Source organism: Arvicola amphibius, chromosome 4 (assembly GCF_903992535.2).
Source record: "Arvicola amphibius chromosome 4, mArvAmp1.2, whole genome shotgun sequence".
Classification (NCBI taxonomy): domain Eukaryota; kingdom Metazoa; phylum Chordata; class Mammalia; order Rodentia; family Cricetidae; genus Arvicola; species Arvicola amphibius.
Window position 1 is genome coordinate 13,076,461 of NC_052050.1, and position 13,849 is coordinate 13,090,309.

The 13,849-nt window shown below is 36.8% G+C and overlaps 1 protein-coding gene across 10 annotated transcripts in view; it reads right to left on the minus strand.

Moving 5' to 3' along the window:
- The window catches only part of Cep112 (centrosomal protein 112), a 387,843-nt gene that overhangs the window by 329,578 nt on the left and 44,416 nt on the right, over positions 1-13,849 (minus strand). For 8 of the 10 annotated variants that reach the window (XM_038328187.1, XM_038328186.1, XM_038328184.1 and 5 more), the window contains 2 exons: positions 12,076-12,169; positions 10,489-10,566 (listed from right to left, as the gene is read on the minus strand). In XM_038328187.1, coding sequence (XP_038184115.1) covers positions 10,489-10,566; positions 12,076-12,169 — 172 coding nt within the window. The remainder of the gene's footprint in view (positions 1-10,488; positions 10,567-12,075; positions 12,170-13,849) is intronic. The other 2 variants (XM_038328182.1, XM_038328192.1) reach the window with 1 other exon arrangement.

A 13,849-nucleotide genomic window follows, 5' to 3' on the forward strand; every position in this document is an offset into this window, starting at 1 on the left:
CTTCTGATTAACTAATAGTCCGTTAGGGTAACTTTGCTTCCAGAAAAATTAAAAAACACTTCATCAGATACACAAACTTTAGAGGGAAAGATATTGTCAAATGATATATTCCCAGCAACACCAACTAAAATAACTTTTAATTATAGAAAAACTCTTCATAGGGGTGAAGGGAGCTGGGCAGGGGATTCGGCTTTCAACATCTAGTCAACTGTGTTTCACGATTATTATAGAAATTATATTACAGAAATTACATTATATTATATATAATATATATCATATATACTATATCGATGTTATAGAAATCAATATTTGGGGCCAGTGAGATGGCTCAGTGGGTAAAGGTGCCTGGTGCCAAACCTGGTGGCCTGACTTCAATCCGTGGGCACCACATGGTAGAAGGGAAAAACCAGCTCCCACAACCTGTCCTCTGATTTCCAGAAGTGTGTGCACATGTGCGCATATGCTAGTGCGTGCACACACACACACACACACACACACACACACAGAGTAACTTTTTAAAAGAACTATTTTTCCACAGAAGTAATACTACATGTGAAGACTCATTTACTAGTTTACCCAAAATATTTCAACAATCATTGAACAAGCTTAAGACATCCCATCCAGCAACAAAAGGAAGTGGGGGAGAAGCCAACAGAACAGAACACAAGCAGGAAATACTGTTGTCTGCTGCCCGTGAGACAAATTATACCTCGGTGCATCACTTATTGATTCTGATGAGCTAAGGGTTCATTGTTGGTTTTGTTTTGACATGGTTAGGTTTTTTGTTGTTGTTTTGATTTGTTTTTCTCTGAGGTTAAGAAGGCATTGTTAGTGGATCTTTAATTCTCAGCACCACTTTGGAGACAGCACAGAACTTCATGAATCTTCACCATTACTCATTAATGTTGGTTTTAGGTACCACTTTTACAGACCTATTTGATACTGATGGTTTTTGTAGTTTGATTTTGATTTTTGGGTAAAAACATGAAAAGGAAACTACTCTTTTGGTGGTAATTTCTAGCGTTATTGAAATAATCATTTATTGAAAATGTATTTATTTCCTAATCAGATCAGTTTTATCAATACTCCATGGCCGTACAAAAATAAATTCACAAGCAAAAGTTCTTCTCCTAGGTCTCTGTTTTATAACCATACTTCTTCCTATTTTTAGAAACTGCCATCTCCTTTTTAAGATAAAATATCAGCTATAATAATTTCTCCAATCTCAAAACCACTTTTCTTTTTCGGTGTATTTAATTTTATTTATTAACTTCTGTGTATGTGGGTATGTTTACACCACAGTGTGCGTGTGGAGTAGGAGGACAACTGGGGAGAGCTGGTTTTCTCCTTCCATGATGAGGGTCCTGGGGACAAAATTAAGGCATGAGGTTTGACAAGTGCCTTTGCCGATGAAGTCATCTTAACAGCTTGTGTTCTTTCTTTCTTCCTTTCTTTTTTTTTAAGACAAGGTTACTCTGTAGCATAGGTTAGCCTCAGACTCATGCCAAACCTCCTGCCTGTGCTTCACAAATGCCGGAGTTACATTTTGGTTTACATGCCTGGCTATTTCTTGACCTCTTTCAAAAGGTAACTCAAAGTGAATAATGACTTTAAATAGGAAAAATTCTACATAAACAAAAATTAATTGTCCTGAAAGGCTTCCGGGTTTTTCATGCATAGTAAGTTAAAAAATAAAAAGTACATGTGTAGGTCAGGAACACAAATGATTTATTTTGTTTTTCTTCAAATAATAAATGACAAAAGAATACCCATGGCTGCCAGCTCATTTTAAACTTCAGAAAATATTTATTTAAATTTTGTGAATGAAGACCATTGAGTTTTAGCAAATCCATTCAATAGTGCCATCTTAGTTTACCTTCCGCTGTTGTGATAAACACCGTCACTAAAAGCCGCTCTCAGAGGAAAGGACTTATTTGCCCTAACAGCTGTAGTCCATCAGGAAGAGAGTCAGAGAAGGAACTCGAAGCAGGAACCTGGAGGCAGGAGCTGATGCAGAGACCATGAAGGGAGTTGCTTTACTGGCTTGTTCTCCCTGGTTTGCTCAGCCTGCTTTTTTTATACAACCCAGAACCACCTGCCCAGAAATGCCACTGCCCACAGAGGGCTGGGCCCTCCCCCATCGATCATTACTCAGCTTATTGATGAATGCATGCTCTCAACTGAAATTTCTTCTTCTTCAATGACTCTTGTTTGTGTCGAGTTGACAAAAACAAAACAACCAGCACAGGTATAATCCAAAGAGTTCAAACTTTTAAGGTGTTTGCATATACTTGTAGTAAACCTTTAAAATCTACGAAGTACCGCTCTGGCCTCTAGACCAATAATCTTTTGTTTACATTATTTAAGTCTAACTTAAATAGCATTTTCAGTATCTGAAGACTTTAGTCTAGCATCTTTCATTCTGCATACTTCCTGAAAATCATCCACTTTTTGTATGGCCTGATAACAATTCTTTCTATCACTAAGGCAAACTCCATTGTATGCATGCATATACCACTAGCTCATCCATTCTCTATTTAGAAGTATTTAGTGCTCTTTGTTTTTTAGTCAATTATAAAATAAAAGGGGGTGCTATTACAAACACTTGTATGAAGGTTTGGTTTGAGTATACACATTCATCTTACTTAAATCAACCCTCAGTGCGACACTCCTGAGTTACATGGCAAATATTTTGCCTCCTTTGGAAGCTGTCCAGCTTTAGAAAGTAATATTTGCACCCCCAGCAGAAAGACATGTGTTTCAGTTGCATGTCATCCTCACCAGCACTTAACACTGTCACCTGGTTGCTAAAACTACTGACCAGATCCAGCTGTCTCTCTTCATAGCATCCTTTGTCTTTCTTTTCGTTAGATTTCCTTAGCAAGAATTCTTCATTCATTCTAAATAAAAGTCTTTGTCAAATATGAGCTCTACCAATTATTTCTGTGTTTTCTGGTTTTAGTACTAACACTGGTCACACAAATGAAGCTTCCATCTTGTTGAAAAGACTGTGACGGATATTACCTCTCCCTTAACTGCTTCATTAGACACATCAGATAAATCATCCATGACTGGAGTTTCTTCAGTGGAAGATTTTTAACTACAGGTTCATTGTACTTAATAGCTGTATAACTCTTCAGACTTCTCTTTTTAGAGAGTTCAGGTTGCTGAAGGACTCTGTCCCTTTTATCTACAGACAAATTTATGCCCACAGAGTTGTCTGCAGTAATTCCTTATTTGACATTGAACATCTGTAGGTTCTGTAGTCTATCTCCTCTTTCATTACCAATATTAGCAAGCTTATTTTTTTTTTATTCTTAGTCAGTCTGGTTAAAAGCTTGTTGAGTTTATTCATCATTTAAAGACCCAGCTGTTAGCTTCATTTATTTTTTTTCTAATGCTTTTCTGTGTCCAACTTCTTCTATTTCTATTTTAATCTGTACTATTTCCTTCATCTGCTTGCTTTGGGTTAACTTGTCCTCTTTGCTCTGGTTTCTTTAGACAGTTTGATGACTTAGTACTTTGCTCTTTCTTCTCTTGATGCTTTCATGATTTTTTTCTTGCAATATGTTTACTGCAATGTGTCTACACATGGATAATCTTTGTGTCTAGCCTTACTTGAAAGTCACTGGGTTTTATGAATACACAGATCATTTTTTTCAGCAAATTTGAAATTTTTCAGGCATTATATTTTCAGATATATTTCCTGATCCTTTTTCCTTCTCTTCTCATTCTAGTACCTCCATTACGCTTATGTTATTCTGATATATTTAAGGGCATCCCATGTTCTCTGAAACAATGTTTATTTTTCCTTTAATTATTTATTTGTTTTATATATTAAATTCCATGTAGTTTATATATATATATATATATATATATATATATTTAGTTTTTTACTGAGAGTCTTTCCTATTTGATGGTGATAATTGCATTCTTTGCTTCTTTTCAGATGGTTTGCTTTTGTTTTTTGAATATATTTATAATGGCTGTTTTGAAATCAATTAAATTTGGCATCTGGATTCCTGAAAGGCTTCTGCCACCTGATTTTTTTCCATGTGTCCAGGTCACACACTGTTAATTATTTATATGTATGTCTTGTATGCTTTCTTGAAAACTATATATTTTCCAGTATATCAGATTATGACTACTCTGCCCCAGAAGTAATTGTTGTTGCTTACTTACCTCTATGATAGCTTTGTAAGGACATGGACAATAGAACTGACTTTAAAACTGTTTTCCACAGAAGGGGTAACAGAACTTGTAAGTACCTCTAAAATCTGCCAGTTGTCCACTGAGAAGCAAACCATCCTTGTCAACATTTTTTGAGCCTTACTACCTGACTATAACGATTGCAATTACAACCCCTCGGATAAAGAAATCAAACTAGGGACCAATAACAGACATGATATGGGCTAGAGCTCTTGTCCAGCATCCACACAGCTCTTGACTGGAAACTGAGAGAAGAGAGAGGACTCCAATCTTCTTGGTCACACCTAGGTTTAGTTATCATCAACGCATAAAACTGGGCATGATGGTGCACACCTACAACACCAGCACTCGGGAGGTATGGCAAGAGAGTTCAGAGTTCAGGGTCATCCTCAGCTAGATCTTGAGTTTGAAGTCAGCCTGTGCTATATTGTACTATGTCTTAAAAAGCATACCTGGAAATTCCACAAATATTTGTCAGTTAAACAGCATACTTCTGGAAAATCCAGAAGTAATTAGAAAATATTTTAACTTAGTAAACAGTGACAAATCAGAATCTGTGGGATCTAGCTAAAGTAGATCTCCATGGAAAATTTACAGCATGGAATACTTGTGACTGAAAAGAAGGTAGAGAGTCTTACCCTTTGAATTAGTAGCATTAGGAACTGCACAGACCTGCTCTCTAGCTAAGCAAGCACAATTGGTAAGAAATATGAACAATATCTGGAAATCATCCTAAGGACACAGAGCAAATGATTCCACACTTATTCAAGAAAACCAATGAAAACTTCTTAAGAGCAGCAAAGCTCCGTGGCACTCGGGCCTTGACTTACTATCATCCTCCCCTGTCCCTCTAGCTCAGAATTATGGAAGTCGCAACCTCTCTGGGTGTGACCAAGAAGGTAGGAGTTCTCTCTCTTTCCTCAGTTGCCAATCAAGAGATACTTGTATGTCCCAGGGAGTTGTATGCTGCCATTTTGTGGCCATTTGGAAATACATGTAACCTGCTTTGCAGGATTCTTTGTGTGACAGAGACACTTTTCCCTGGCTTCATCCTGACAGACGGGACCATTCCACTGCCACTGCACCAAAAAGTGTTTAGTCTGGACTAGGGACAGGGCCAGGAAGAGGAAGAAAGGAAAAAGGGAGGGAAGGAGAGAGAAGGAAAGGAAGTATTGCCACTGGCTCTCCCAGTCTATTTCCTAGACCTCTAGCTGAAAAGATTGGTTCCCCTATGGATTTTTACCATCTAAGCCTGTAACACAATTCCCAAATTTTGCCTACCCTGGAGTTAAAGACGAAAAGCAAATATGCAGAGAGGCCAAGGAAACACTCTGTTATATTAGCCGTGCCAGTGTTCCTCTCCCATTGGCCTGCTCTGTTTAATTTTCAGTATCTCCAGGTGGCTGACCTCCATATTATGGCAGGGTTTTCAGTTACAGGAGCTAGGCTGCAAGAGGGTTATTTCACTGTGGCGTGAAACAGAAGTTGATAATCATTTTTAAAAGAAATGAATACTAGTTTCTCAAATAAAACTATGAATATAGTTTCACTTCCCAATGCAGACTTGGGAAAGTGCTGTAAGAAGAGAAAGCCTGAAAGCAATGGCAGAAAATAGGGGAAAGACAACAAAAATCTGAGTGAATGGTCTCAAATATTATCATTTAAATCCCAGTGCAAGAGTAATTAGTAAATTTTAAAATAAAATTCATCTTCCTACAAAGTGTTATTTTTCTTTTAAACAAAGAGTAATGACCACGATTTTGGCATTACAATTCAAAACCTTCATGTAGTGGAAGCTTTAGATTCTGTCAGTATAGTAACTTTCCCATATAATTCTATCCATAGAAAACAGGAAAAATGATGAGAGTACCTGCTAATTTGATTTAGGATAGTAACTGCCATTGCTTGTCAAAGTTACTCCACTTAGAAAAGAAAATTCATAAACACATTCTAGAAGTCCATAAGAAAGTACCTATTGGAGCTAAGGAGATAGTTCAGCAATTGAGAGCACTAGCTGCCCTTCCAGAGGACCTGAGTTCAATTCCCAGTGCCCACACAGCAGTTCATAACCACCTGGGAAGATGAAGCAGCTTGTGTTATCTGATTTTAATTGTATTTCTATATTTGTTTTATTTGGATGCTGTTGCTATGATGGCAGTTTTTTTTCTTTTCTCTGAGTGGTACTGGAAACTAAAGGATGCTCATTAATAAGACCTTTAATTAAAACTAGAAGGCCCATCCATCCCCACAGATGTGCAAGCAGACACTCAGAAGCGTAAGTCAAATGAAAACGCAAGGAATCTGATTCCACTAGAAGTTCACAGATCTTTAAAAACTGAATCCAAAGATGTTGAAATTGATGGAATGCTTAAGAATTCAAACTTAATTTTAAAAACGAGCAACCACCTCAATGAGGATTTAGATAAACAGATGATGAATAATAAAAGAAGTGAAAGATCTGGGCAGAAACTTGGCAGCATGAACAAGAAATCGGAGAGAAGAGATAATCTCTGAAAGGAAAACCTAGAAATCAAAAGGCCAATATAAACTCAAACAAACTCCATGCAGAGCATCACCAATGCACTGACCAAGCAGAAGACAGAATCTCAAGAACTAACAATAAGGTTATAGTCAGATAACAATAAAGTAAGAACTAAGCAATCACAACCACAAGCAAGGCTGCAAAAAACTAATGACTGAAAAGTAAAATATTTTTTAAATGAGATAAATTTTTCATTACTACTCTTTAAAAATCTCTGCTTAAAGTATATACTAGAAAAAGATTAACATATTTGTGAAAAAAGAAAGCATATTTTGAGAAAAACATATTTAATAATTCTAGAACATGAACTACATCAGCAGAAAGAAGGTACTGACAATGGTGCCAGCAATGTCAAGAATGCAGCCTTACCTCACAGCCCAGATCAGCTCTAGCTGCTAGCTGCTCCCTCAGAGAACAAAGAAAACAAAACTATTTGGACATTCACAGACAAAACTGAACTTAAGACAACCCCAAGCTTTTCACCAACTGAATGGTTTATTCCACTCTGGTCAAGAGATACAGGTTAGCCTGTTAATGTACATGCCTTGTAAGTCCACAAGGATGTAAAGCCTTTCTATTTTATATGATTTATAAATCTGACAAATAACCAAGTGATAAAACAAATTCCCAAGCAGGACTAGTTTTAAAGCATTGCATCAAAATATTTTAGATATTTTTAAAATTTTTTTCTTATGTGAAAGATTTAATTCTCTGAACAGCTAAATAATCACAAAATAAAAAAAAAAAAGTACTAAGAACTGTGCATCTAAAGCTCCAGACGGCTCAGGGCAAAGGCAAGTTTAAAAGAAAAGCACCAGGGTTCATTTTCTTCTTTGATGCCGCTCTGCAGCGGCCATCTGCCCTTCTGTGGGGTTTCCTGTGCTCTCCCATGCTGGCAACAGGGCTTCCCTCCAACAGAAACAATCCCTGCACCTTCAGCATGAAATGTCTTCCTCCCAGCTGCTCTCCTCCTGTCCAACAATTCCGCTTCTCTATTCTGTAACTAGTCTTTTCCCAAAATGAAGAGGAGACCCACATTGCCTTCATTTCACATCTAATTCCACCCTTCTGATTGTCCACTCAGGACAGATACTCTCTCTGTCCCTCCCCAACTGCCCCATTATTATCTGGACCCCCTGAAAACTAGAGCTGCTCTTGCATCTTGCCAACACCCCCACTATAGTGAGTCCAAAAGATGCTTGCAGCCCTTGAATTTCATGAGCTCCAAGTCTTTAATTCTGCAATTAATCTTACCATCTCATAGAACTCCACCAGTCTGAAATAAAATTCAGTTTTAAAATAAGTTCCTCTAGCTGACAGTCAGTTAACTGACCAAGCCGATATCCCCACATCTTAGTCCATCACTGAGCTTCCTTTACTCTTCCACAGCTCTGCATCCCCGCCCCTCCATTCAACAGCAGCCACACTAGCACACACTGCACTCTCAACACATAATAGGCAATTAGTCTGCTTTCTTTGTGTCTACTCACACCTAGTCTAGCCATCATAATGTCATTAACAAAATTTGCCTAAAGCATTTTGTTAAAGACGAGAATGAGTGAGAAATGGACAACTCATTAGCTGGCTGAAACTGGTACAAACCTGCTGAAACTAAAACAAACCCAAGTTTTAGTGTAACCTAGGCAACAAAATATGAATACAACAATTCTGGTCAAGAGCTCACATTAGCAACAAACTGAGAACACCTTGGCTGTCCAGTAAAAGCAGAATACTTCAATTTTAGACTACAAATGCAAAAGAAAAATTGATGCTTATAAATTTAGATAAAATTCAATGCTGTAAGTCATACAGAATTTATAATATGTTCCAATTTCATTTAAATTTTAAATATTATAAAGTCATAAAGAAGAAAAGAAAGATATAATCAGGTCAAATTGTCTCAAATTTGGAATATTTGCATAAACTTTACCAATAGAGTACATCTATTACAAAGATCAAAATTTCAAAATATTCTAAACTCTTAAACATTTTGAGTGCCAATGACACTCAACAATTCCATTTAGAGAGCATCTAGACTTTCGATTTTCAGGCAGATTTCAGGGTTCCACCTGCATAACAATGTTAATCACTGTTAATATTTTGAGACAACTTTATTCCCCTGATTTTTCATATCTTTAAAACTTTATTTCTTACAGTGCTGGGATATAAATTCTTAAGTGGCAAAAGCATCGTGAAAATCATTTGAAATCCAGTTTAATGTCCTCAAAGCAAATTGACAGCATATATGAAAAATAGAATATGAAGGGGAAAAAAGGCCTCCAGGTCTCACTACAACCTAAAATCCAAATGGATAGCTTCTCCACCAACATGACAGAACACACCTTTGTATCAACACTCGACATGCAGAGGCAGAGATTACCCAGGAGTTTGAGACCAGCCTGATCTACACAGTGAGTTCTAGGCCAGCCAAAACTACATAATAAGAGTCTGTCTCAAGGAGCAAATGAAAACAGTGAAATTCTCAAGTTAACATGTAATACAGGACAGCCTATCGACATTAACCACCCAACCCCCAGATAATAATAAGTAGAAACAATCCAATACAACTAGTTTGGTTCACTTACACTAACAAATCTTTGTCATGTCTACTGTTGCCTTAAATTCCTCCTGTCTACCTATGCAAACACTTGCACCCTTCCTGAGAAGGGCCACTGGGCAGAAGGGAATGCCAAGGAGTCCTCTGAAGCCACCTGGGGCACATGAATACCAGTGTGTAGACATCCTCTGGAAAATGCATGGTCACTACAGAGCAGCTGCTCATGGACTGTCACTGCAGGCCTGTCCCCTCTGACTTCTAGCCACCACGCTGTCCCGACCCCTTACCCACGGCACTGCCGAGATCACACTTTGTCTCGCCTATCATCAGGGCTCCTTTTCCCATCTGGACTCCAATTAATCTTCCTCAAGTTCCCTTCTGCGTCAATTTTTAAATTCTTTTATCCAATAAACCAAGAACTTGGAAAAGAAGCCCATGTCCACGGTGACATTTGTACTTGAAAACCTCTGTCTATCATGGCTACTCACTCATGACGTTTCCTTGAGTTTTTCTTTCTTCTTTTTTAATCTGAATAACTTTTTCTTCATGTTCTCATTCCCTTCTTTCCCTCTACCACAGCATTTTCACTGGCCACACAACATCATGAGCAATAAAGCACTTGTAAAATGATGCCTCCATATTATCATAGCACTGAAAATTCCCATCACTGAGGGGGATCAAAGGCATCATAACAAAGGGTTTTTTACTTTAAGTTGTCCTATGAAGCCATCAGTGCCCTTATACATCTTGCTTTACCATACCTCTTGATAAGGTCATAAGGTTGACACTCAATGGTTAACCTACACAATCTGGGTTTGTGTACACACAAGAGGAACTCACCTGATGACATCATAGAATGTAGGATGTGCCCTGCTGTTAGGTGACATGCACTCCTGCTCTACTCGTGTATAATGTAGTTTGGTATTTTTGTGATATCATCCTCAATTATTATTTAGCTATTTTAATGTGCCTGACTTATTTCATCAACAGGAAAGTTGGCCAAGGACATTTTATATTTCCTTAGAACATTCTCTTACTTAAAATTCTTTCAGGGCCAAAACAGTAATAAATGTTTAATAACCAATGTTCACTGAATAGAATTAAATTAGTTAAGATATTTTCTATACCCAATATGACTCTGCCTATAAAACAAATATGCAAATAAAAATGTTGGTTTTACCCCAAGATTCCAACTATTCAGGCGAGCTTCAATGTCACTGTCATCCAAAGAAACAGGAGATTTTTTTGAATGAACTTCCTGAAATACAAAAACAGGTAAGAAGAAAGAAGAAATTAAATAAAAGAGGAAACAATGGAAGAAACAAAGGAGAAGGAGGAAGAAAAATGGGTGGGGGAATAAGAGGAGAAAAAGAAAACAAGACAAAACATGTCATTCAAAGTAATGACCATTTTGTGTACTTGTTTGGTGATGTGGTATTGTCCACAGAGGACAGGGTTGTTACAACTAAGCTAGTCTCAACTCTAACTAATGACTCTTTATTACAGATGCTTAAGGCAATAAGATGCCTTAACAATATACTCACAAAGTAAGTAGATTTCAAAAAAAATCAAAATAATATTTTGAAAATTAATCTAGACTCTTTAAGCTTCTTGTACAAAAAGTTTTAATTGTGGTATACCACAGTAGCTTGAAAGCAGGGAAGAGAACTTTAAAAGATGAATTATTTACTCTCCTTAAAATTAGTTAACAGGGAAGTTTTGTGTTGATGTCCAAGAAGTTCTTTGTTCTTAAATTAATCTCACTCATACACTTATAAAAAGAGAAATAAACTCAAGACTCGAATCATGAAAACGCAATTATGTGACTCTTTACTTTTCTCCTGTATAATTCATAGTACTACACATTTATCAACCAAATTAAAACTAATCAACTAAAGACAGCCTAGGAGCTGTGCAGAGAAATCCAATCATATTAAAGCTCTAGGCACAGCCTCATAGAGGAACAACGGCCTTACAGACCTGACGCTGTCTTCTGAGTCAGGCGCTGTTGTCAAAACATGCTTCTGCTTAGGAGCACCTCGCTGCTAAACACTGAGCGGGTCTATCCATGACATGTACACCCAAACACGGGATGAAAGCAAGCAATAGCCTATGCATTCTACCGATTTCCTCTAGTTTCTGCTCAACAAGATGAAAGGAGTTTCTATTTTCTACCTTTAACAATTTGTGATGACTTTCAATGGTGCCCTCTTAACTTTTTTAAGCCTTACTTGTGAGCTCATGACCTTCCTTGTAACTCAAAGTCACATAGCCCAAGACAACCAGCATTAGGCAATAAAGACTACACATAAAACCACTTCTCCCTTTACACAGCTTGTTCAAATCAGTCAATGGTAAGCACACTGATTTGAGAGGCATTCATATCTGAATATATAAATAGCTTATATTTATCAAAAAGCAGTATTTCCTTCATCACTATAAATTAATTTGCTTCTTAATTTTATGATCACTGGGGATCTAATAACTCAATTAACATATTGAGTAAAGGAGAAAAAGAATGAAAATGGGATGTTCCAGCATCACTTTTTGGCACTCAGGAGAAATGACAGGCTGACCAGCGTAGTTCAGCATCAGCGAGCAAGCAGAATCGCATCACTCTGGTTGACATGGATACATCCACCAAAACCTTCACACCTCAGTTTTTAACCTCAGACTTTTAAATACTAATTGGAACTTCGACAATATGAAACAAACTTTGGAATTCTTTTTAAAACATAGAACAAGTAGAAGTAAAATCTAATCTTACACAGATATTTGAAGTAATATGTTGTCTGTCTTCTCTGTAAGTTGGACTCATGGACTGGGACCTCATTTGGAGCTTTCCAGTGTACTCCTCTCTACTAAGAGACCAAAATAGTAACGGTTAAACTGTGGAGAACTCAGAGGGCAGAGAATACCCAAATCGAGGATCATCCACCTTTATAAATGAGATAATAGTTCATATTGATGTTGATTCACTCAACAGAAGAACAATATTCATGGACATAAATGAATAACCATTTGTACTTCTAGTATGTTCTTTCATTTACATTAAACAATAAGTAAAATGTCACATAAAAGCCCCTTAAAAACAAATGTTATTTTCAAGTGAGATTCTAGTGACATGTATCTAAATCATTTCTCTTCCTTTCCTTTTCCCAAGTGTTAAGGAAAGTGTAAATGACATGTACATTCTTAAAGAAACATTGTTTTCAGGTTAGCAAACTTTGTTACATTCAAGATTAAATCTTAAAATATATAAAATAACAAAATGTCCTAGTTGCTTAAAGTTTCAATTAATTTGAAACCATATTAGAAACCACAGAACACAGAACCTGTTAATTTAAAAATAAATCTTGTCAATACAGGGAAATTCTGTAAGTCTAGGGTCTGTGAAGATGGTTCAGCAGTTAAGAGCAATGGCTGTTGTTCCAAGTACAATGCCCAGAACCCATGTGGCAGCTTACAGCCACCTCTAATTCCAGTTCCAAGGGATCTCTGCTCTCCTCCTGCCTGCATGTCCAGCAGGCCACACACTTGGTACAGAGATGCAAGCAGGCAAAACACCCAAAATATCAACAGTTTTTAAAATTTAAATGTAAGTCTAGAAAAGAGAAATTATTTTAATAAATGTTATGAAAATGGCTCTTCTCTAACATAAATATCCTATAAAACACTATTCTCTAATATTACACATTATGCCACATATATTATATATATATATATATATATATGCTTTAATACCTACAGACCAAGCAACAGCTTCAAGGCAAAAGAAACAGAAACTGACTAGTTTCTAGCGTAAACACTCTCCCTGTCTTGGTTTGGCAGCTACAATTGCTGCATTTGAAAACACTCTGAAATATTAAATAGAAAAGCCTAGAAATAAACAATTCATTGAACTTTAGGGTTTGGGGTATAAAGTAAGACTAATAACATGGCATCCTTTGGGTTCGTTTCTAAGCAATGCTAAATATCTGGATAAGATGTATTGAAAAGAACTATTGATTTTTTATAAGTCTATTCCGCTTCCCAGCTGTGAAAATTGTTGAAAGCAAAGAGGAAAACAGACAGGCAATAATTTGAGGCTAACTTCATTAGCCAACATGCTTGAGCTTATACAAGCATTTAAAATTTGGTTTATAGGAAGATACATTTGATGCGCTAAGCAATGGCCTATTCTTTTTCTGAGAATTGATTAAACAATCATAAAAAGAGCTGTAGTTAAAAATTGAAAATGGTTAAATATTAAAAGTACTTCTTGAGAAAATATTAATAAAAAGGAAGTCTGAACCATTTATCTATTTATTGCACAGGGGCATGAATAAAAGGACAGACTTAATTCACATGCACCTGCTCATGGCTCCCAGGCAACTGCTCTCCCTTTACAATGAATCTTCTGAAAAGATCCCTACCCCAATTTGTCATTTATTTTTCAAGTAACTACAAGATGACTTTCACTCATCTTACCCTTCAGACCTGTCCTTCAATAGCTTTACTATCTCTCTTCCAATCCTATACACATTATGGTCCTAGGCTTC